This window comes from Magnolia sinica, chromosome 11 (assembly GCF_029962835.1).
Source record: "Magnolia sinica isolate HGM2019 chromosome 11, MsV1, whole genome shotgun sequence".
NCBI lineage: Eukaryota > Viridiplantae > Streptophyta > Magnoliopsida > Magnoliales > Magnoliaceae > Magnolia > Magnolia sinica.
The window spans coordinates 19,475,222-19,499,217 of NC_080583.1; the positions used below are offsets into that span (position 1 = coordinate 19,475,222).

Here is a 23,996-nt window from a genome sequence, read left to right on the forward strand (position 1 = left end):
ATGTCATTCGTTTGATGAGAAAATCTGGGAGCCTAAGTTGATTTCGGAAGCACCTCCGATTCCACTCAACCCATATCAACCATAATCCTGCAAGATTTAAGAGTCTTAACATGATCATTACTTCCTAACCAAGTCCGACTCCATAACATGCTAGGGAAAAAAAAAATCTCCAATCAAGTTTGGCATTACCCAGTTGTATTGAACTAGCTCCAACAATGAGGCCCAGACTACTCTAGCAAACCTTCCGAAGACCAGAAAGCAGAGTCATCATCCAGGAAAACTTCATTGTTATGCCTCTACATCCCTCGTGCCACACCCTATAGAACTCAAACAAATGGGGCATCACCCAATCCACCTTGAAAAGATGAAAAAACTTACACCAAACAATCAGCGAGAAGCTGCAGTGCATAAACATTTGGTTGATCAACTCCGGATCCATAAGGCACGGGATACACACATTTGGGATGACAACTCATCTATTCTTCAAATGATTGAGCGTGAGCACCTTATCCATCTCAAATAGCCACACAAAGGCCACAATCCTTGGTTGGCATGTACTTCCATATGAGGGCAGTTAGACCCAACTCTGTAAACACTGAAAGTCCATTGCTAGACGAACAGGACAATTTCACAGAAAAACAACATTATCTACTGGCCTTCTGATGCAAGGACATGTGATGGCCTAGCTGTAGGTGCATGTATAAAGATTCAAGTAATAAAATAAGGCAACTAACTGTTATCAATCACGTCGATTAAGCAAATCTCAACACAGAGATGAAAGCATTCCATCAAGATCATGCCACTTGGTATAGAATCACATAAACAGTAAAAAAATGAAGGACTTGGGGATATGAGGATATCCCGGATCTAGCATAAGCCAATCCACAATCAAGTTGGGATTCGATTCTCCTAACTAGCCATCCCTCTTTTCCGTTTAAGCCAAAAGGGTATATCCAGAGAGGTACAAAAGGGATAAAAAAGAGAGATGGGTTCGAGATGAGAGGGAGTACGAATTCTAGGGCATAAAAATAAAATTAAAAAAATAAAAATTAAAAAAAAGACAGTTGATACTTACCTTTTCTTGCACCTTGAATATATAGAAAGAAGGACAATCTGAAACCAGGTGGAATCCTCAACACCCAAGGGTCAATCCTAAAATCCTAATCTCTTTGGTAAAAGAGAAAGAAAGCATACAAACTTTTATTCATTCAATAATAATAAAATAGGGTTTTCCCCAATATATATATATAAGACATGGAAAATGTAAAAGTGACTAAAGCCCCTAAAAACAAGAAAAATAACAAAAAAAAAGGTGCACTAAAGCCCCAGAAAACAAAGAAAAGAATAACAAAATGCCTAAAATTAAAAACACCCGCACGACAAGGTGTGAAATTCGCCCCATGGGCCTGCGGCCAGAGTGCAGTCATACCGCTCATGCACTCATAGCGAGTCAGAAAATGGGTCCAATGGACCCGACGTCCATCCACATAAACTCCTCTGCTCCAGTACTCTATCAACGATGCCTCCTCCTCTGGTAAACTCTAAAGAGTGCACCATTGATGTCCACTCACCTTCCAACTCCACTTATTCCTCTCCTCAAGCAATGGTCCATAGCTATCCAAAATAGCTATAAGGCTAGTGGATCTTCAAATTTTGCTTCACCAAGGTCTCTACAGAAGTTTGGAGACCACACTTGTTGGCTATTAATTGGGAATAATGCTGAGAGATCATCACATCTCTCACAAGAATCATCATGTACAACTGAGGAAAAGCAATGTAAGAAGGTCTGTCGCCACACCATTTGTCCTCCTATAATTAAACACAAGAGCCATTCCCTAAAGAAAAGACAAGTTCCCTTCTAAAGGTACTTTACCTTCTACCCACACAGTATTTGCTCGAGAATTCATCCATCACCATCTTCCTCCTCAAATCTCCACAGCCACTTGTCTAACAGAGGGATGTTCATGAATACATCTCCTTCGGCTTGTATACATCTCCCCACTCCAGCAAATGGAATTTATGCCTAGTTTCCACTCTTCTCCACCAGAATTCACTTTAGATCCTTTCCAATAATGTTGACTAGGCAATGAAACATGGACATAATAAATTGGAATATATATCCGCCCCCAAGGGATAGATATCTACTCTTCCAGGTAGAGTTTCCTTCCCACACTTTCTACCACCTTTTCCCAAAGATGTTTAGAAGGCTTTTACACCATGAAGGGGAAGGCTCAAAAGATGGGAGCTTTCCTGGCTTACATCCAAAGATATTAGCTCAACATCCATCTCATTTCCTCCTTGCTCGGCCAAATACCCATCATTTCACTTTCTAGAATGTTGATTTTTAACTTGATATTTCCCCGAACATCACAAAATCATTCGTTGGTTATCCACATGAACATTATCAGCATCACAAACTGCCTTCTCAAATTACAACTCAGTTCTTGGAACTGTCTTCCAAAGGCCAAAGGAGAAATTTTACCATCGTTCAAGAATGGAAAGATAAATATTAGAATACATTAACCTAACCTTCTCAGATTTGCAAGCTAACAGCACCTTTTTTTGCTCATTGTTTCTAAAATCAATGACGCAAGAGACCAATACAAGACCTCAGAGGATTCCCACTGCCACACTGATTTGGAAAAGGCTAGTTTCATTAAGTGCGCCAATTCAACCCTTGAGTCTATCAATGCAGCTTACCTCAGCCAAACAAGGTGGTGACTACTTAATGCAAATGGGTAAGCGACAGGCCTATCTGGGTCACGATTTTCCTCATATCTGGAGCAACAATTGCTATAGATCATACAAATTTTAATTACCATCTGATTGATTTCATGGGCCACACAATGTAATCTAATTGTTGATCTCATCAGAATTATCATCAGACCATGGATATTGTCCAAAATCATTGATTCAAACAATATGGAGGATTGGATTTAGCAGATCTTTGATCAGCCATCTTGTGTGGACTTCTAGTTGCATCACTACTTTTACATTCTTCAATCATCCACAAGCAAGGCAAGAAATTTCCCTGTTGACCAGAGGGTCCCACAATGCACACGAGCTGACATTTATTGGCTTAACAAAAACTGACCAGGTCCTTCAAATTCTTTATAGCATCAAGGTACGGACACTGTAAAATGATAGTCACCAGAAGTCATGATACTCATGACCCTTCCACTTAATGAAGCTTTGGATCCACCATGACTGGTGAACAACCTCTATACATCTTTGTATGCCATTAGCTACTCTAGCAAGAATCTTTATTGAAGTTCTTGAACTATTGGTTACTTTTGTGAGAGAACCGAAATTTTATTAAGACACCTGCAAAAAAAATGAGAAAAGAATACAATCCATCACCGGGACCCAAAAAAAAAAGATACAAAAAAATTAGCACCCTTTGTTGCATTAACATAAGGAACCCAACCCAAAAAGAAGACCCTTAACTTTTCTACTAATCCCTTCCACTATAGAACTCCCGTTCCAAAAGCAACAACCGTTTTGATCCCCTCGAACAGACCAAAATAAAGTCATAATAATAAGTCTCCTCATAGCTCTCCCAAATTTCCCTACTCCATCCCCATGACAAGCCCACGGGACGTCTTCAACTAACTTCAAAATCACCCAATCAGTATGAAAAAATACAACAAAATACTCCCACACTTTACAAGCAAATGGGCAATGAATGAAAATATGATCACTCGTCTCAGCATTCTCCATACACGCATCAAACAAATATTAGGGATGACTAAGGATCTCCTTTGAAGACTGTCAACAATAAAAATTCTCTTTCTTCATACTAGCCATACGAATACCGCAACTTGAGGGAGACTCCATAAAACCAATGATGAAATGGATGAGGAGGACCAGGGTTACAAGGCGACTCCTTAATCAAACGGAAAAATGAGCGAACAGAAAATCTACATGAGCAATGAGCGAACCAAATCATCGAGTATTGTTCTTGAGATGAAGCAGTTATACTCTTCAGACGATCCACTAATCCAGCAAACTCCACAATCTTCTCATCCTCTATACAAGGTATCCCGTATCGGTTACGTATCGGCCGATACGTAACAGTAACGGCAGTGGCCGTTACGCGATACGGGGCCGTAACAGGGCACCCCCCCAATTATGTAGCTGTAACGGCCCCGTAACGATCGTTACAAGGCGTAACGACCGTTACTAGGGGTGTACACGAGTCGATCCGAGTCGAACTGGGCTCAACCTGGCCCGGCCCGGTCACCAGCCACATCTAGCCCGAACTTGGCCCGGCCCAGTCACCGGACTAACATGTCCAGCCCAAATTCAGCCCGGTCAGCAATCGAGTGAGCTCGGGCCGAGTTCAGGCCAATTTCAAGCCTGCTCCATCTACAAAGGGACGGACGGCGTTCTCACTTCTCTTTCTCAAATGATTAGGATAAAGATTTAGGATATATATATATATATATATATATATATATATATATATATATAAACGGCCAAGTCAGGCCAGGTCGAGTCGGGTTTCGGACCGAGTCGGGCCGAACTGGGACATGTTTGAACTCGGCCCGAACTCAGTTTCGGGCTGAAGAAAATGGCCCGTCTCGGCTCGAACTCAGTTCCGAGTCGGGCCGAGTCGAGCGAGTTAATCGGGCCAGCCCGGTTTGTGTACAACCCTAGCCGTTACTACCTCGTAACGGTCAAAAAACAGCCTCTTTGTTTTGCTTTTTAAGGTCTGTTTTTTCACTTTTTTTGAAACTTCTTTCTTCCAAACTCTTCCTAAATCATTCTATTGCTATTTTCGACCACTCTTAGCTTGATATTACAGATAAAAACAACTTATATTAAGGATTTTCTTGATTCGAAGCTCCGTGGGCCATTTTCCAAAATTTCCTTAAAAATAGACATTTATATTTTTTATTCAATGTTTTGTTGTTTGAATGGTAGAATATGATGTGTTAATCATAATACAAGATATTAATGTCCATTTTACAGATTGTTGTTGTCATTTTATATTTTTTTATAATTTTTTTCTATTTACGCACTATTTTCGGCCCTTTTTTTAAATTCGAAAAATCATTTTTTATTGAATGTTTTGCTGTTTTAATGGTAGAATTTTATTTTTTTAGAGGAAACTTGCAAATTCATGGTAGAATATGATGTGTTAATCATAGTAGAATATGATGTGTTAATCATAATAGAAGATATTAATGTGCATTTTACAGATTGTTGTTGTCATTTTATATTTTTTTATAATTTTTTCTATTAACGCACTATTTTCGGCCCTTTTTTTAATTCGAAAAATCATTTTTTATTGAATGTTTTGCTGTTTTAATGGTAGAATATGATGTGTTAATCATACTAGAACATGTTAATGTCCATTTTACAGATTGTTGTTGTCATTTTATTTTTTTATAATTTTTTTCTATTTACGCACTATTTCCGGCCCTTTTTTTTAATTCGAAAAATCATTTTTTATTCAATGTTTTCCTTTTTAATGGTAGAATATGGTGTTAATCATAGTAAAAGATATTAATGTACATTTTACAAATTGTTGTTGTCATTTTATATTTTTTTATAATTTTTTCTATTTACACACTATTCTCAAAAATAGTTATTTATACTTTTTATTCAATGTTTTGTTGTTTTAATGGTAGAATATGATGTGTTAATCATAATAGAAGATATTAATGTCCATTTTATAGATTGTTGTTGTCATTTTATATTTTTTTATAATTTTTTTCTATTTACGCACTATTTTCGACCCTTTTTTTAATTCGAAAAATCATTTTTTATTCAATGTTTTGTTATTTTAATGGTAGAATATGATGTGTTAATCATAGTAAAACATGTTAATGTCCATTTTACAGATTATTGTTGTCATTTTATATTTTTTTCTATTTATGCATTATTTTCAACCCTTTTTTTTTAATTTGAAAAATCATTTTTTATTGAATGTTTTGTTGTTTTAATTGTAGAATATGATGTGTTAATCATAGTAGAACATGTTAATGTCCATTTTACAGATTGTTGTTATGATTTTATATTTTTTTTCTATTTTTGAATTAGTGACTTTATGTTTATATTTTCTTATATTGGACAGGTTTTGGAGCTTCTTAGGGTTTAGAACATAAAATCATCTTTATTGATTAAATTCTAAAAACTGTATATAAATTTAGAATAGCGAGTAGACTCACAATCTCACATAGACATGGGTCATATCTAATCTATATCTAGTATCTGCCTAAGGAAATGTCTGAGTCTGGCCAACAAGTGAGGATATTGGATGGCAACATTGTCAGAGGGTTGGTGGTACTGGGCACCAAATGAAGTGCAACTATTGTGATAAACTAGTAACTGGTGGAATTACCCATCTCAAACAATATTTGGCACATCGAAAGGGTCAAGTTGCGGGATGTACTCCCGAAAGAGAAAATGATTTTAATGCAAGCCAATCTGGATGAGTCGAAGGGTAAAAGTGCTGCTAGACAAGAAGAAATATGAGATTTTGGACGCAGCTCTATAGGAGGAGTTTATTCCTGAATATATGGGCGTTCGTGATGAAGATATTATTGATTCTGACGAAAATTCAGATCGGAAATTAACTATAGCTAGGAGAGAGAGCTTGCGTCTAGCTCGTGAAGAGGAAGAACGTTGCCACATGTTTGGCGTGAGTGGGTCAATACGTGATACAGGGCAGTGGGAGTGGGAGTGCAGCTGAGAGTGCAACTGCTTCTACAGGTGGGGGTTGGGGGGTAGGTTTAGTGGGTTACAACGTGTGTTCGGGAGCCGACGACAAACATCTTCACGTGAGGCTCCTATACATTTGGATGAAGAAGTAAATGAGCCTAGGAGACCCTCTGTTGATCCAATCCTATTTAGGAAAGAATCAACTAAACAAAATAAGATAAAACAAATGTGGAGTAGAACTTCCGTTGAGAAGCTAGGTAGGACAGCAGCAAAGTTATTTATACATGCCAACATACCTCCTAACACGGCCAATTCTCCATATTGGCAGGTGGTAATTAATGCAGCAGCAGAAGCAGGTGTAGGAATTAAAGCTCCCATGGCTAAGGAGATTAGGGAGAAATGGACAGATGCAGAATATGTGGATGTAAAAACATACGTGGCAACCTTTAAACCTATATGGCAGGCCAGAGGATGCACAATCATGTGTGATGGTTAGACTGGCCCAACCAGAAGCAGCGTGATCAACTTCATGGTGTACTGCCACTTAGGAATTATATACCACAAGTCAATTGATGCCTCAAAAGTAACAAAAGATTCTAATTATATTACTGGACTAATGGATAAAGTTGTGGAAGCGATTGGAGAGGAGAATGTAGTGCAGATTCTGACGGATAATGAAGCATCATATAAGCTTGCAGGACATGAGTTGATGAAAAAGAGACCACATCTTTTTTTGTCACCACGTGCTGCCTATGATATTGATCTTATATTGGAAGATATTAGGAAGAAGAAGAATGTTAAGGAAATGGTCGAAAGGGCAAGAGAAATGACGACGTTTATTTACAATCGTAATCAAGTAGTCGCAATAGTGAGAAAGTTAACGAAAGGACGAGAGTTGTTGAGGCCTGCGGCGACTAGATTCGTAACAAACTTTATAGTATTAGAGAGTTTATACCAGCATAGGAGAGAGTTGAGTGAGATGTTCGCTCCCCAAGATTGGCTCAACACAAAACAACAAAACATAGGCAGAAGACATCAAGGACACCGGTTGAAGTTGCGAACATCATACGGGATAATAAATATTGGAAGAGGGTCAAGTCGATCCTAAAGGTGATGGACCCACTAATGAGGGTACTCCGTCTTGTTGAAATCGATGAAGCACCTACTATGGGCTTCTTATACGATGCCACAGATAAGACAAAGTTGGCAATTCAATGTGATTGTAGAAGGTGAGAGTCTTATTGGAGGATAATCGACAAGAGATGGACAAGACAACTCCATCACGATCTTCATACAGCAGGTTACTACTTAAATCCTATGTACAGATATGCCCAATCATTTATTGCGGATGATGAAGTTCGTGTCGAGCTAAAGAATGTGATAAAGAGATTAGAGCCTGACTTAGATATGCAAATAAAGGCGTTGAATGAATTAGATACATTTGGAAATCGCCTGAGTAGCTTTGGAGATGCTCTTACACAACATGCAGTATCTAGGTTACAACCGGCCGAATGTTGGATTAATTTTGGAGAGAGTACAAAGGCTTTCCAAAAATTTGCAGTAAAAGCTTTGAGCCACACAACATCTTCTTCTAGCTGCGAAAGGAATTGGAGTTGTTTTGCAGTTATTCATTCAAAGAATAGGAATAGATTGCAGACTAGGACATTGGATAGACTTGTCTTCATGCACTACAATATAAAGCTAAGAATGCGACGACATCATAAGAGCATTACAGCTACTGATGACACGGACTACTATCCAATAAACTTGGACAATAATTATGATGAGGATGACCCGCTTCTACCTTGGTTGGAAACAAGGGAAAAGAAAATTGAAAAGGATAGTGAAGAATTGAAAATTGATGACCCAGTAATACGCACAGCGCAACAAGAGATTCGTGCAGATGTAGACCCAGTAAAAGGGACAGCTTTTTATGCCAAGTACGGCTCAAGATCAACAAAAGAGTATGAGCAGTGGTAGCGTGACCGTGTCGGATGATGGTGATGATGACCCCCCTGCCCATGGTGCTGGCACTTCTGGTGTTGCTGAACACACTATACAGCCGTCTATAGATCGCGATGCCGATAAACATCAACAAGGTAGTACACGAGGTTGGACTTATGAGTGTACCGAGTCACAATACAGCCAGCAGGAAGAGGATAGGTTTAGTGGTGCACCGGGTCCGGGAGGTTCGGAACATCAACAGGCTCATGGTCCTGGTTATTATGATAGATATTCTTATGGTCAATTGGATTATAATTATAGTTATAATGAGCCTGTTCCATCACATTCATGTTGGAGTAGTCCTCCCGATCCATATCCATATGATTATAGATATCCAGATCCAAATCCAAGTTACTCATCACAGCAGACGCACTCTCAATCTCAAGATTCTCAACAGCCTGAGTACGGGCACCAGTATGACTATTCGATGGGCACTGGTGGATATCCTTACTCGGGGTCGGAATCGTTGCCTAGTCAAGATCAATAATCTTCTGGTTTCGTTGATCTAGTATTTCCTTATGGCACTAGATATTATGGATATGCAACACATCCACCTATTGGACAGTCTCTGCCTGATGATGACAATGACGATGATGTGGAGATCGAGTAACCGCAAAAAAGCTGATTTTCATTTTGGTGGTGACTTGTGATTGTAAGTATATATTTGTATTAAGGTAAGCATTCGCAGCAGACAACTCACAGCAGTATTATTGCAAGCAACCAAGCACACACTTGACACTGCCGAACTTGTATTTAAAATAGCTCACCTGACAACCAATCAAGTTACAGGGAAGTATGTCAGACACTACTATTTTTAAATAAATAAATAAATAAAAATTCTTGACTTGAGGATGACAAGTCACGGGACAGGAATCACAGTCACAGCCATAGGTATGTTAAATTGTTAATAACTTAATATTAATATAGAATAAATTACGAAAAATAATTGCAAACACCTACACATGTAAGATATTTTCATATTACATTCATTCTAATATATCTATCATTGATGGTAGATAGTTAGAAAATTAAATATATTAGTTTTGCAGTCAAATCCAGGTTGTCTGGTTCATAAATTCATCAAACAGTCCGATACAACTTCTCACTAAAGAGTGGACCGTTACACCACCATAAACATGTTCCAATTTACAAATGAATGCATATTTGGAATGCTTAGAATATTCCGAATTTAATCCATATTTTTTTGGCAAAAAATAAAATAAAATTTGCACCGTTACGCCCCCGTATCGCCGTTACACCCCCATATCCGTATCCATATCGGAGGGCACCGTTACGCCAACCGATACCGATACGGGATACCTTGCCTCCATATTCCTACAAAAAGGAGGATTCCAAATGACAGAACCACCGGAAAGAGAATAACAACATACTACAAAGATGAACCAATCCAGAGTGAGGCAAGACATTCTTGGAAAAAGATCTTAAAGCGCCCAATCTCCACACCAAACATCCACCTAGAAACGGATATGATGCCCATTCACAAGCAAAAAAGGCGATCCCTCTACAAAACATATGCTCCGTCGACGCTATCACTTTCCAAAGACTACAGGCTCAGTAGAGAGGAGATCTTCACATACCAACTTCCATTCCATACTTGCTAACTATAATCTCCCTCCATAATCTACCCAATTCGATTCTGAATCTCCAATGCCATTTCACAAGAAGCGTCAAGTTCATGGATCCCAAATTTTTTAAACCAACTCCACCTACAACAATCGGCTTGCACACCTCTTCCGATCTGAGAAGATGAACTTCCTTTCTTCCTTGGCCCTTTCTAGAAAAATCTCTTCTCGACTTTGTTAGTTTGTCCAACACCGATTTAGCACATTTGAAGAGACATGTGAAGAACAGTGGAATATGAGAGAAAGTCACTTTAATGAGAGTCAACCAACCTCCCAAGAAAAGATATCGGCACTTCCACCTCGATAACTTCCCCTCAAATCTTTCAATACCTTAGCCCAAAGGTGATTTGTTCGCTTCTTGATACAAAGGGGCAACCCTAAATACGCCGAGAGGACCACCCCCTTCTTACAGCCAAAAACAGTCGCGAAACATGATAAGTCCTCATCGGTCACATGAATTCCCAACATTTCACTTTTTGCCACGTTGATCTTTAGCCCCGAAACTGCTTCAAAGCATACAGTAACTTTCCAACAATTACCCACTAAGACCACATCCACATCACAAAACAAAAGAGTATCATCTGCATATTGGAGATGGCTTATTTGAATCTCATCGTCAGAAACCTTGAAACCACTAATTAAACCATTCTCCTCCCCCTTTATAAAGCATCTTGCTAACCGCCTCCCCAATTACAATGAAGAAGTAATGAGAAAAAGGATCCCCTTGTCTAAGACCCTTGAACACCTTGAGGAAACCTTTTGGCGACCCATTGACCAAGATAGAAAAGGTGAATTGCACGCATGACCAAATCCTACCCCTCTCTACTTTCGACCATAACACAATCTATCAAGCATACAATCTAAGAACTTCCAATCCACATGATTGTAAGCCTTTCTATTGTCAAGCTTGCAAACTATCCCACTTTTCCTCTCCCAGTTTCTGGAGTCGATGCATTCATGAGTAATACGAGCACTTTCCAAAATCTATCTTTCAGCAACAAAGGGTCCTTGATTCTCGGCAATAATCTTCAAAAAAACTCCATGAAATCTTAAGGCAAGGACTTTGACAAGAATTTTTATAAGGGCTCCCGATAAGACTAATGGACCTAAAGTCTTTTAACTGCTTCACCCCGTCTATTTTAGAGGAATAAGAGCTATAAATGATGCCCCGAGATCATTTGATAGACTACTTTACTTGAAGAACTCTGAAATAAATTCCATCACATCTCTTTTGATCAATTTGCCAAAATCTCTTAAAGAAAAACATGGGAAAACCATCAAGTCTAGGGGCCTTATCTCCACACATTGAATAAAGGGTGGCTTTAACTTCTTCCTCTGATATCGGCGTTTCAAGAGAAGCAGCGTCCTCACTCGACAACTTTTGGAAATATACATTATCAAGCCGCGGCTTGTTCCATTAGTCACAAGTTAACAACTTCTTGTAGAATTTAATGATAGAATCTCATATCTATCCCATATCCGCAATCCTCAACCCGTCCACAACCAAACTATTAACCCTATTTCCATGCGCCTGAGCCTCGCTATGCTGTGAAAAAAGCGAGTATTTATAACTCTTTTAAGCCACACTGCTCTTGATCTCTAACACCACTTAATTTCCTCTTCTTTTTAGCATAACTCAAATATAAGGCTACTCTCTTATCTCTTTCTTCTACTGATAAACCATTGACCTCCTCTACTAAGTCCAAATCATGAATATCCTTCACTATTCTATCAAATTCTGCCTCTCAAGCACCAAGCGCATCCTTCTTCTAATCTTTAATCTTATCTTTCAAAAGCTTGAATTTTCGACATATCCTAATCCAGCAAAACCTTCTACTACCAAAGGGGCCCCCCAACCAGCTATAAGCGCTCGTAACCATCAATTTCCAACCAAGCTAGCTTGAACCTAAAAGGCTTTAAGCCTCAATTCTCTTCAACCACCTCTAGCATGATTGGGCGACAATCAGAAATTGGCTAACCATCGAGAATTTCTCAAGTCAAACCACAGATACCAAGAATCTATCTAGCCACGAGAGAATAGCATTCTCTTGACCGTTGAACCATGTGTATTTTGCATTGCCCAAAGGAAGATCTACTAAGTTGTGCCTATTAAGCACTCGTGACAAAGAATGTGTTTCCTCCACGCGCGTTAGGGATAGAATGAGAGCAAGAGAGGCTTGTGTCCCATCCTCTCCAAGTGTCGACATAACATGAGTTCCAGTAGCTATACTGCAACCATCTTGATGCCACATGTGGACCGACCACCAAGACTTCTCCACTATCTGCATTAAAATCGATCCTTGAATGGACCATCGATGTGATTCCTTAAGCAAACCCCCCTCTCTCCAATTGCCACGTCACCCGAGGATACCACCAACAAGGCACGTGGTGAGAAAAAGATAGGTTCGAAAGCGGAGCCTATAGCCATTGGAAGGTTCGGAGAGGTGGGATGCATTTATGATGCTCCCACAGACCTCTCCCCCACATGTCGATCCGGCATTCTCCCTCACCCACTTACTTTCCACCAATGGAAAGCTTGCACACAAGAGGCCCTTCGTCCAATACCGCTAGAGCAACTTAAACATGCTCTGTCTCCCTTGCTGGCATCCATGGCTTCCGACTGGATTTTTGGATTCCTATCTCATCCAGATTTCCGCCCATCTAAGTGGTTACCCCCATTTTTCCTCTCTCAACCCTTAACTCTAATCTCACATCCTCGACGGCAATTTTCACAGCTTTTGGACTTGTCATAGCTCCCTTCTTCTTCACACAAACCCGAGCTACCCTAAGCTCATCCCCATCTTCCATTGCGACGTTGATCGCTACTACTTCACCTAGACATAAGCTAACTGCTACAAATACTTCTCGAAACCAAAGCTCTAAAGGGATTCCCCAAATTAAGAACCATACCCCTTCACTACCAAAAAAGAACGCTCCGACCATTTTCTTATCTACTTAATTGATCTATCCCTGAAAATGGCTCCGACAATCAACGCTTGATCTAAGTTCAACTCAGGACAAACACATATCCAAGCCTCTTTTGACTAGATTGGTTTAACAGTGTAATCAACATCTGCCAAACCACAAAAATCTTCCACCCATCTCTTGTTCTAGGAAATGGTGGCATCTTCAAACGTTACAAGCATACTCCGGGCCTTGTCTATCACTTCCAACCTGATGCAAACCACATGACCTTCATTGGAATCCTCCGTCCCTATCCACTTCACCTCCTCTGTTCTCCCCTCCCCCATCGATTGCTACACATGCTTCTTCCCAACCATTGCATCTCTGAAGGAGATAGAGCCTTCTCTCCGGACATTGTTGGATACCCTTTCTCTCTTTGAAGCTCCCCCTGCTCTCCTTCCTACTTTTGCCCTTTGTTCTCCTCTATTTTGTTTCCCATCCCTCTCCCCTTCCCTATTCTTTATCTCTAGTCCAAAACAAGCCTTCTGAACCACAAGTTTTTTACTCTAAAACTTTCACCATGCAGCAACTTCACAGCTCTCGCCACCTCCTCTAGCAAGCTCATTCAGACGAAGCAAAACCATAATAAGCCGCCAAGACCCAATCGCGAGGTATTATCACCTCCATGACATTACCCGCCCTAGCAAAGAGTCAAAGGGCCCTTGAAAATTTGATTAGGAACCATCCCTTAGGAAAGCTAGCGGATGTAAAGGATCGAAAACTCTGACAACTCCTTATGCCTTCTTCCTTTCTTCTCTGGTTCGGGCTTCTTCCTTCTAACTTCCATCCAACCACCCACCTCCCCTTCTTCCAAATTCTCTACCCTTATGTCACTTCCTATAGTTACTCCCTCTTCTCTCTCACCCTCCTAACTCCCTTTGGATACTACCCTTCCAATTTTCTCTAATGAAATACCATACAGATTGTTTTTTAGGCAAGCCAATACACGCTCTAAAACTGATATTTTGGATCTTGCTTTAGAATTAAAAGAGACCTCTCAATTTACCATTAACGTGGGGGAACTTGTGGATTCTTCTCCCTCTACAGAAAGAGAGTTCCATGTCCAGGCCCAAGCTTGAAATTTAGACCAATTTCTAGGGCGGGGGCAGTGAAGAATGGGCCCGGCTAGTCCAATCATCAAGTGGGCCACCATTATGCATAAAGAATTGACAGTTTAAAGGCACTTGTTAGCAATGTCATTCAACGTTCATGTGTAGTTTAAAGACACTCAGTGGCTCCAAGCACGGTCATGTTTCAATGATCCAAATCGTTCATATAATGGGACTCGTTGCGGTAGGGCTGTCAACGGGCGAGCGTCGGGTTGGATTCAGCCCAGATTTTGAACTATTTGGGCTGGGCCTGACAGGCTAGACTTATTCAAAATTTTGATTTTGCTTGGCCCGAGCCCAATCCATTGACAGCCCTAAGTCACGGATGATGCATTCCCCTAAAAATATTTTTAGATTGGAGTATTTCAAACATTTGATCGTTTAATCTTTTCCTTGTAGGACCAGCCTTGGCCCTATGGCCTCTTCAACCTGGCCAGGGCCAAGGCTTATGGGACTAGGGTGGGGGCAGGGCCAACCCAACCCAGGCCAGCCAGCCCTAGCCCCCCTAAGGACCTAGAGTCTTGTTGTTCCTCATCACAATGTGGTCTCCTTTCGACTTCTACAACCTTTGAACTCATCAGTAACAGAGGATTGGACTCGATTCCGCGAACCATCCCCTTCATTTTTCTTCATGATGCTTCCCACATCTTTATAAGAATCTATCATCTGATATCAACCAAGTGCATCCCTTAAATGCAATGATACCTCCTCTTTCTTCTAATCGTGTGATTTACAACATCGAGAAAAGGAAGATGAGTCCAGGTAAGGAACAGGGGAGGCGGTCCTAAACGTCATGCCTTACAGCCATAAGATGTTGAAGCTACCCATATTAGGCCCCATGTTATTAGGCAAAGGGCCTAGATCAATCCCACCAACTTCCTACGTGGCAACATCCATTCATGCATATGCATCTTCAAAATTGCTAGAAGACCAGCACCATTCAATTGCTACACTGAGAGTTGAGAAAAAGAATAAAGAAAGAAAAGGAAAAGAAAAGAAAAAACGAAAGGCGAAAACACCAGCATCGATGGAAAGAACAAATCAATAAACAAAACTGACCTTGTAACTGATCCGTATCTTCTTACTGCCAAGAAAAAAAGAAGTGAAAAAATAAATCAGTAATTAGAAATCAAGCGTAGAGAGAGACGAATCGAGTTGGACGGGAGATGGAAGGGAATAACGAAAGCATAGAGATTAAAAAATAATAATTTAAAAAAAAAAAAATCCAACAAAGTAATTACAGAAATCGAGAGAGAAGACTAGGGTTCTGAGAGAGAGAGAGAGAGAGAGAGAGAGAGAGAGAGAGAGAGAGAGAGAGAATAAGAAAAAAAAAAAAAACCTTTCAGAGTCAGGAGGAGGGTATTGGGAGTGGAGTGGGGAGAAGAAGTCGAGAGCGCGTTTTAGGGATTTGAAGCTCAGCTTCTTCAGAGACTGAGGCTCGACTGGCTCCATGGCTGTTGTAGCCCCCGGCATTTCAGTTCCCCCCCTCTCACGAGAAGAGAAGACCCGACGCGGAAGAAGCTATGCCTATACTAGAGAGAGGACCCGACTCGGAAGAAGCTATCCTGTGCAACACCTGTTCTTGGAACACCCAAGCTCTGCGTGGCCCACCAGGTGTATGCGTATAATCCACTCCGTCCATCGGTTACCATCCTCGATCCTAGGGCTGCGCTATGGAAATCAGCTGGATCCATAATTCATGTGGCCGCACCAAAGGATCAATGGGGATAGGATGCCGTAGGTTTGTATGGGCGATCAACATGGTATTTATCTTTCATCAAACACGTTAATCAGATGTGACTCACAATGATAAAGTGGAAATACAAATATCAGCTTGATTGAAAACTCAGGCACGCCACACCACGTGAACTCGGGGGTTTTTAGAGCAATTTTATGTTGTTTCCATTAATGTGGCCATGAAAGTTTTGAATCTATTTTATGTTTACGGTCCAAATAATTATTTTAATGGGGTGAATGGAGTGGATTTCACATATATAAGATGGCTTACTGTGGACCCATTTGTCTTAGGGTGTGTTTGGATATGTGTATAGTATTGTATTGCATTGTAGGTCAGAACTATTCAAATATATGCCAGACAAAATCTAATATCCATCTAAATTTGTGAAAGTGAGGTGATCATTTGAATTATATTATTGTAAGAAGAATATACAACCCTAAAGTACTAAAGCCGATTTGTTGGTGGGCGCTGGAAACTCATCAAGGGTTCGTCGATCGTATCCAGGGGAAAAGGTGTTGCACCCTTTATAAGGTAAGTGTCGATGTGTACAATGGTGGGTTAAACGCAGCGGAAGATTTAGCTACTGACATGTAGCACGGGCATCTAGGCCACATGAGTAAAAAATAGCTTCAGCTACTAGCGAAGAAGTGATTCCTTTCAAAAGTGACAGGTACACCTCTTAAAGCATGTATTAACTGTTTATCAAGGAAACAGCATAGAATTTCATTTGTTAAATCTGCTTCCCATGTTAATAAAATGCATACATTAGATTTTGTTTATTTTAATATTTGTGGTCCTATGAAGACAAAAACCTCGAGTGTGACATTGTATTTTGTCACTTTTATATATGATGCATTTAGGAGGGTTTGAGTTTATGCTTTGAAATCCAAGGACGGGGTCTTTGGTGTGTTTAAAATATTTCATGCTATGGTCGAGAGAAAGAGACAGGTAGATCACTAAAGTGCACCCGCACTGACAATGGTGGTGAATACATTAGTGACTTCCATGAGTATTGTAAGTCCCTGGGTATATGGCATGAACAGACAGTTCCTAAGACCCCCCAGCATAATGGTATGGCTGAGCGAATGGATCACAATATTTTAAAAAGAATCAGATACATGTTATCCCATTCAAAGTTGCCCAAGACGTTATGGGGAGAAGCAATGCACACGGCAGTGTATTTGATAAACAGATTTTCATCAACCCCGTTTAATAGAGAAGTACATAAGAAGATGTGGACTGGACAAGATCCATCATACAGTCATCTCAGGGTGTTTGGATGCAGGGCATCCGTTCACATACCAAATGACGAGAGGTCCAAGCTCGATGCGAAGATCAGGCAACGTGTGTTCTTGGGGTACAGTGATGAAAAATTCAACTATAGATTGTGGAATCCGACCGAGAAGAAGCTTGTCAGGAGCAAAGATGTAGTCTTCTTTGAATATCAATGTTTAAAAGACATTTGTAAGCCAGAGAAAACCCAGTATATTTCGAGTGAGCTAGAGGACTCAAATCCAATTATTCCTTCTTTGGTGCCTGATAACGGGGGAGTACATCGAGGTGCAGAGGACGAGGGAGTCCTACAGAAGATGGACCTAGGGAGCAGCCCCCACTTGATCCACCCGTTGACCTACAGGTGAGGAAGACATCTAGGGACAGACATCCATCCAAGAAGTACTCGCCGCATGAGTACATGCTCACTGATTTGGGAGAGCCAAAAGATTATTCTAAGGCCCTAGCCGACGAGCGTAAGGGGGAATGGTTGAAAGCTATGCAAGAGGAAATGAAATCCTTGCATAAGAACCACACCTATGATATGGTGAAATTGCCTAAGGGCAAGAAAGTTCTGAGCAACAAGTGAGTGTTCAGAAAGAAGATTGAGCAAAAGAATTCACAAACGAGGTTCAAGGTCAGACTTGTGGTGAAAGGGTTTGGTCAGAGGAAAGGTATAGACTTTGAGGAGATATTCTCACTAGTTGTGAAGATGACATCCATACGGGTATTGCTTGGGTTGGCGGCTAGCATGGATCCGGAAATAGAGCAGTTAGATGTTAAAACTGTCTTTCTCCATGGTGACCTAGAATAAGAGATCTATATGCATCAACCAAAGGGGTTCGAAGTCAAAAGCAAAGAGCATATGGTGTGTAGGCTTAGGAAGAGCTTGTATGGGTCGAAACAAGCTCAAAAGCAATGGTATAAGAAATTCGACTTGTTCATGTTAAAGCATGGATATGATAGAATGGAATCGGACCACTGTGTGTTCACGCACAAGTTCTCAGATGGTGATTTATTAGTTTTGCTATTATACGTTGATGACATGCTTATCATGGGTAAAGATATCAAGAAAATTGACAGGCTAAAACAGGAGTTGGGCAAGTCGTTTGCAATGAAAGACTTGAGTCTGGCTAAACAGATCGTAGAAATGGAGACACCCACGGCAGAAGCAGTAGAAAGATTTGGTTGTCACAAGAGCGGTATATTGAGAAAGTCCTAGAGCAGTTTAATATGAATGCAGCGAAGCCGGTCAGTACTCCACTGGATGGTCACTTCAAATTGAGCGACAAGCAGTGTCCAAAGACAAAGGCAGAGGTAGATGAGATGAGAAAAATACTCTACGCATCAGTGGTAGGAAGTTTGATGTATGTTATAGTGTGTACGCGCCTAGACATGGCATATGCGGTTGGTATTGTCAGCCGGTATCTTACCAATCCTGGCAAAGAATATTGGACAGCGGTGAAATGGATACTGTGGTATCTAAGAGGCTCATCCAGGTTGAGCCTATGTTATGGTGATGAAAAACCTGTGTTAAAAAGCTACACGGATGTAGATATGACAGGTGATATGGACTCTAGGAAGTCTACATCGGGATTCATGTTCACGTTTTTAAGGAGAGCGGTTTCTTGGCAGAGTAAGATACAGAAGGTCATATCATTATCGACGACAGAAGGCGAATACATTGCAGTCACAGAGGCATATAAAGAGATGCTTTGGATAAACAGGTTTCTACAAGAACTTAGCTTGAAGTAAGAGCAGCACGTGGTCTATTGCAATAGTCAAAGTGTTATATACTTGAGTAAGAATCCAAGTCAACACTCCAAGTCGAAGCACATAAAGATTCGGTATCACTGGATTAAGGACACTTTGGAATATAAGGTGTTACAGCTTGAGAAGGTCTACTAGGATGATAATAAGTCAGACATGATAACCAAAGCATTGTTCATGGGCAAGTTTGAGGTTTGCAGAAACTTGACTGGCTTGAAGAAGGCAAATTCTTCCTGAGTCAAAAAGGGGGAGATTTAATGAAGTTTTCCTCCTCAGTTCAGAGGAGAGGTAGTGCAGTACGGATGTCTGAAATCTTGTTTCACTGCACTGCTCGACTAGTCGAAGGAAGCTGCCTGACCAATCAAGGCTCGCTCGACTCAAAGTCCAACAAGCTAGATTTTTTTACCTCGACCAGTCGAAGGTCATGCTTGACCGGTCGAAAGGGGTCCTTCGACCAGTCGAGGGTTACGCAGATTATGTGCGGATTTTGTGCAGACTGCGTAAATTTAAAGTGGATTCACAGAGGTGCGGAAAAGGATTTTTCTAAACTATAAATAGAGGTCCCTAGGGCTATTATAGGGCAGGCTAAGGTGTTTTCACGACTAAGGTGAGAGAGAAAAGAGAGAGAGGAAGCTTGTGGAAGGGAAGATTCTACTCGTAGAGGTGATCTACTGCGCAGTTGACGTCTCAACACTTCTACATCCTCGTGATCGGTGAGATCTCTCCGTTTTTATTATTCTCTTATTGTTCATCCACTCTTACATGAGTGAAGAAGGTTTGATCGAAGTGGTGTGTGCTTGTAATCGGTTGTAACGTTCTACTTCATAGTGAATTGTTGCTCTGGACTAGGTCCCGTGGTTTTTACCTCTTCGAGGGTTTTCCACGTAAAATCTCTTGTGTCGTGTGGTTTGTGCTTTGATCTATATCATTGCTTTATTATATCCCATAATTCTAGTGTTTTGGGAGGTGAGATCCTAAGGTGGTTTGTGCAACGCTCCCAACAACATGTTTGGTTTGATTGAGATATGGGGCTATTATATTTGACCAGAGTCTTCTCTAGTTAGTTATTCAGATTCTACAATTGACTAGACCTTTTAAAAATGTTAGGAGAGAGATGCAATTGCAGTCTAAGTTCAATAGTCGCTGCTTTAGGAGCTAGAAAGCAAATGCATATTTGGTTGGATGTATTTCAGAGGAATTGCAGTGTATTTTACATTTTGTAAACATTAATTGCATGCTACCGGAATTTGTGATAGAAGGGATGTTGTATGAAATTCGTAGCAACAACTTTTAGGCATGGAAAATGAGATGGACTTTCTAGTTCCCACCATGATATATATGTTTTATACACGCTGTCCATTCATTTGGCTAGATCATTCCAGGGTATGCCTCCAAAAATGAGATAGATCCAAAGCTTAAGTGGACCACACTATGGGAAGAACATTTAAATGGTTAGTGTTCAATCTCCAGTATTTTATGTAGTGTGGTCCACGTGATCTTTGAATTTGCTTCATTTTTTGGCCCATGCCCTAAAATGATCTATACCAATGAATGGATGGAGTGGATATAACATGTAGATCATGGTGGGGCCGACTAGGCTTTGGCTTTGAATTATCATGAAATTTGATCGGGGTTAACTACTCTCTCACTTTCAAATGCATTTGGTGTTGTTTGATGTATACATTTAATATTGATTTGAGAGAAATTGCATGAAAACACATGTAATTAGTTGGTACTATGAGGTCAACCTCATTGGAACTTCACATGAGGTCTAGCTGTGCAGGCCCCACCATGATGTGCACTGAACATCAATACCGTGCATTTGATGGGTCGTCTCTAGGTTATGGGATATCCCAAAAATCAGCCATATACGGAACTCAGGTGGGCCATACAATCAGAAACCATGTGAAGGCATGCCTAAAATATATAAAAGCACTTGGTGGGGCCCATTTGAGTTTTAGATGTGCTTGAAACTTGGTCTGCCCCTCATCCAAGTGGGACACACACAATGGATGGGTTGGATTTGTGAACCACATTTCGGTGGGCCCAATAAATGATTATAAATGTTTTAATGAGAGGTTAACTCCCTTCAACTGTTGTATGTGGTGTGGCCCACTCAAGTCATGGATTGACTTGATTTTTAAGCATGTGGCCCACCATGGAATGGTGCATCTGACTGATGGGGTAGATGTTCGACACACATCATGGTGGGGCCCACACAACTTGACCTCATGGGAAGTTCCCATGAGGTCCGTGATGTGTGTCAAACATCAACACCGCGCATTTGATGGGGGTCACCTCTAGGTTATGGGATATCCCAAAAATCAGCCCCATATGGAACTCAGGTGGGCCATATCATCTAAAATCATGTGAAGACATGCCTAAAACATATAAAAGCACTTGGTGGGGCCCACCTGAGTTTTGAATGTTGCTGAAACTTGGTATGACCCCTTATCCCAGTGGGACACTCACAATGGATGAGCTGGATTTGTGAACCACATCTCAATGGGCCCAATAAATGATTATCAAGATTTTAATGGGAGGATAACCACTCTCAACTGTTGTATGTGGTGTGGCCCACCCAAATCATGGATTGACTTGATTTTTAAGCACATGGCACATGAGCCACCATGGAATGGTGCATCTAACTGATGGTGTTGATGTTTGACACACATCATAGTGGGGCCCACACAGCTCAACCTCATGGGTAGTTCCCATGATGAAGACCTCATAGTACCATTTCCATATATATATATATGAGAGAGAGAGAGAGATATGCTCACACACAACTAGTTGGACCTTTCAATTTGGTCTAACTAGCTGCGCATTAAATTGGTGAAAAATCTCTTGTTGTGAATTTCCCAAAGAAATTGTGTATATTATATCCTACTTAATAAAGATGGGCACACATGTTAAAGTTATAGACCGTTTATCAAATGGGACCCATGGATACAAGTAAAATTTGGACTCTTGTAATGCATTTTTAACTGTCCAAATTTCTCTTATAACTATTTTAACTACTAATTAGAAAATTACACACACACACACACACACACACACACACACACACACCCAAAATATGATTACAAGGTACTATATTTGTTCAATGGATTGGATACCTTACATTTTTTATCCATTATCTGAATAAATTACACTTGTACAACTCCAAACTATGATCCCTCTTATTGGAAAGGTAGCCTCTCTCTACCCATTCAGTTATTACTCTCTCCCTTGAGATTCTCTCCAACAATAACAACTACGTGATCCATTGTTACATTGAGGGTCCAAAAATTATGCTGACACATGATTTAGGTAGGGCTACACTTAAAGCAACAATTTGGAGGGACCTCTACTGTTAATTTTTATGGGGTCCGCTGTTATGTTTATATAAAATTTATTCCAATCATTACCTAAATCATAAAAATTCATACCTTGAAACCAAAAATTAAGCCCATATATAATTTATGTAAGCCATACCATTTTAGATAGTTTGAATGGTAGGCATCCCCATAGACAATGTTTCCACTCATGCGGGCCACATAAATCATGAATGTGGCTGAGTTTTTATTTTTATTGGTAAATCTCTGTAACACACCATATAATAAAAGTGGATTTTACATACAAGTCAATGTGGGCCCATCCTAGCCCACCCCCTATTATTCGCATGGCTGGCGTGCAGCCTCTGCAATCCCATGCAAACGGATACATGTATACGGCCACTAGTCTCCATGTCACGAGAATAATGATGTGGTCTCTAGCAAATGGTGTATCTCTCCTTGATTTATATGTGAAATCCACTCTGACCATAAGGTGTGCCATAAAATGTTAACCATATGGTAAAAAAACAAAATCAGCAACTTTTATGGTTCAGGTAAGTTGTACAGGTGAAAATAGTATGAACGGAGACTGTCACCATCTAAACTTTTTTAGTAGATATGACACACAAATCATGAATGGCCCTAATATTTGGCCCAAATGTATAACTTGTCAAAATAAATCTAATATTTGGAGTGGATATCACATAAACATTATGATAGGCCTAGTAAAAAATTAATGGTGGACATCCTATCAAAGTTGTTTTATTTTTTCTAGCCTACTTAAATTGCATGACAACCTGAATTTTGGGATCTAGACATGGCTATATTTGACTTAATTGAGAGTGGATTGTCTGTAAACATCACTATGGGCTTCACAAAAATCAAGGGTTGACGTCTACCTCTTCCACTGCCTCTTGGTTTGGCCTACTTAATCACAAATCTATTTGTATTTTTAGCTCTATGGTTAAATTTCTACCATTCACATGATGGTTGGAGTGGATTTCCAATGCATATCACGATGGGACGCCAAGCCCACATTTCCTCCGTGCTGTTTGGAGAGAGATTTTTAAGCTATGCTTTCCTTCTGAAAGGAGAGAAAAAAGGAGAGGCTTAAATGGTGAGAGAATAATAAATGATGGTGAGAGAATAATAAATGATGGGAGAGAAAGTGAGAGCAGAGCCTTGTTTACGAACTTTTCTGCCTATATTTTAGGAGTTTTACATGTGTGATGCATTTGTACGATAAGCTACACGTGTTCTAAATCTGGTCTGTTTATCAAGCAGGGCACCTATTGATAATACGATACACTAATTTTTTTTCTCTCTTCTAATCTATAGTTGATTAGAGTAGCACTCTTTTAGGAGAAATTTGGAGTGGTTAGAAATGCGTTATATTAATTTAAAATTTAACTTCCATATGTGATTTAAATAATTAGTATATTTTAATAATTTTTTGTAAATAACATCTAAGTAATGGGTCCTATTTGATGAACGGAGAGGATCTTTAATA

The 23,996-nt window shown here is 40.2% G+C and overlaps 1 protein-coding gene and 1 long non-coding RNA gene across 3 annotated transcripts in view; both read right to left on the reverse strand.

Moving 5' to 3' along the window:
* LOC131218898 (protein pleiotropic regulatory locus 1-like) overlaps window positions 1-15,934 on the reverse strand; it is a 151,676-nt gene extending 135,742 nt beyond the window's left edge. Inside the window, exons 1-2 of one of the 2 annotated variants that reach the window (XM_058213776.1) lie at window positions 15,729-15,934; window positions 15,449-15,473 (exon numbers count right to left, since the gene is read on the reverse strand). In XM_058213776.1, the coding sequence (XP_058069759.1) occupies window positions 15,449-15,473; window positions 15,729-15,862 (159 nt within the window). In that variant the 5' untranslated portion in view covers window positions 15,863-15,934. The remainder of the gene's footprint in view (window positions 1-15,448; window positions 15,474-15,728) is intronic. The other variant, XM_058213775.1, reaches the window with a different exon arrangement.
* LOC131218902 (uncharacterized) lies at window positions 9,602-14,315 on the reverse strand. The gene is made up of 2 exons (XR_009157916.1): window positions 14,073-14,315; window positions 9,602-13,967 (listed from the first exon to the last, which is right to left on the reverse strand). It is a non-coding gene; the product is annotated as an uncharacterized LOC131218902 (long non-coding RNA).
* Window positions 15,935-23,996: the final 8,062 nt, after the last annotated feature.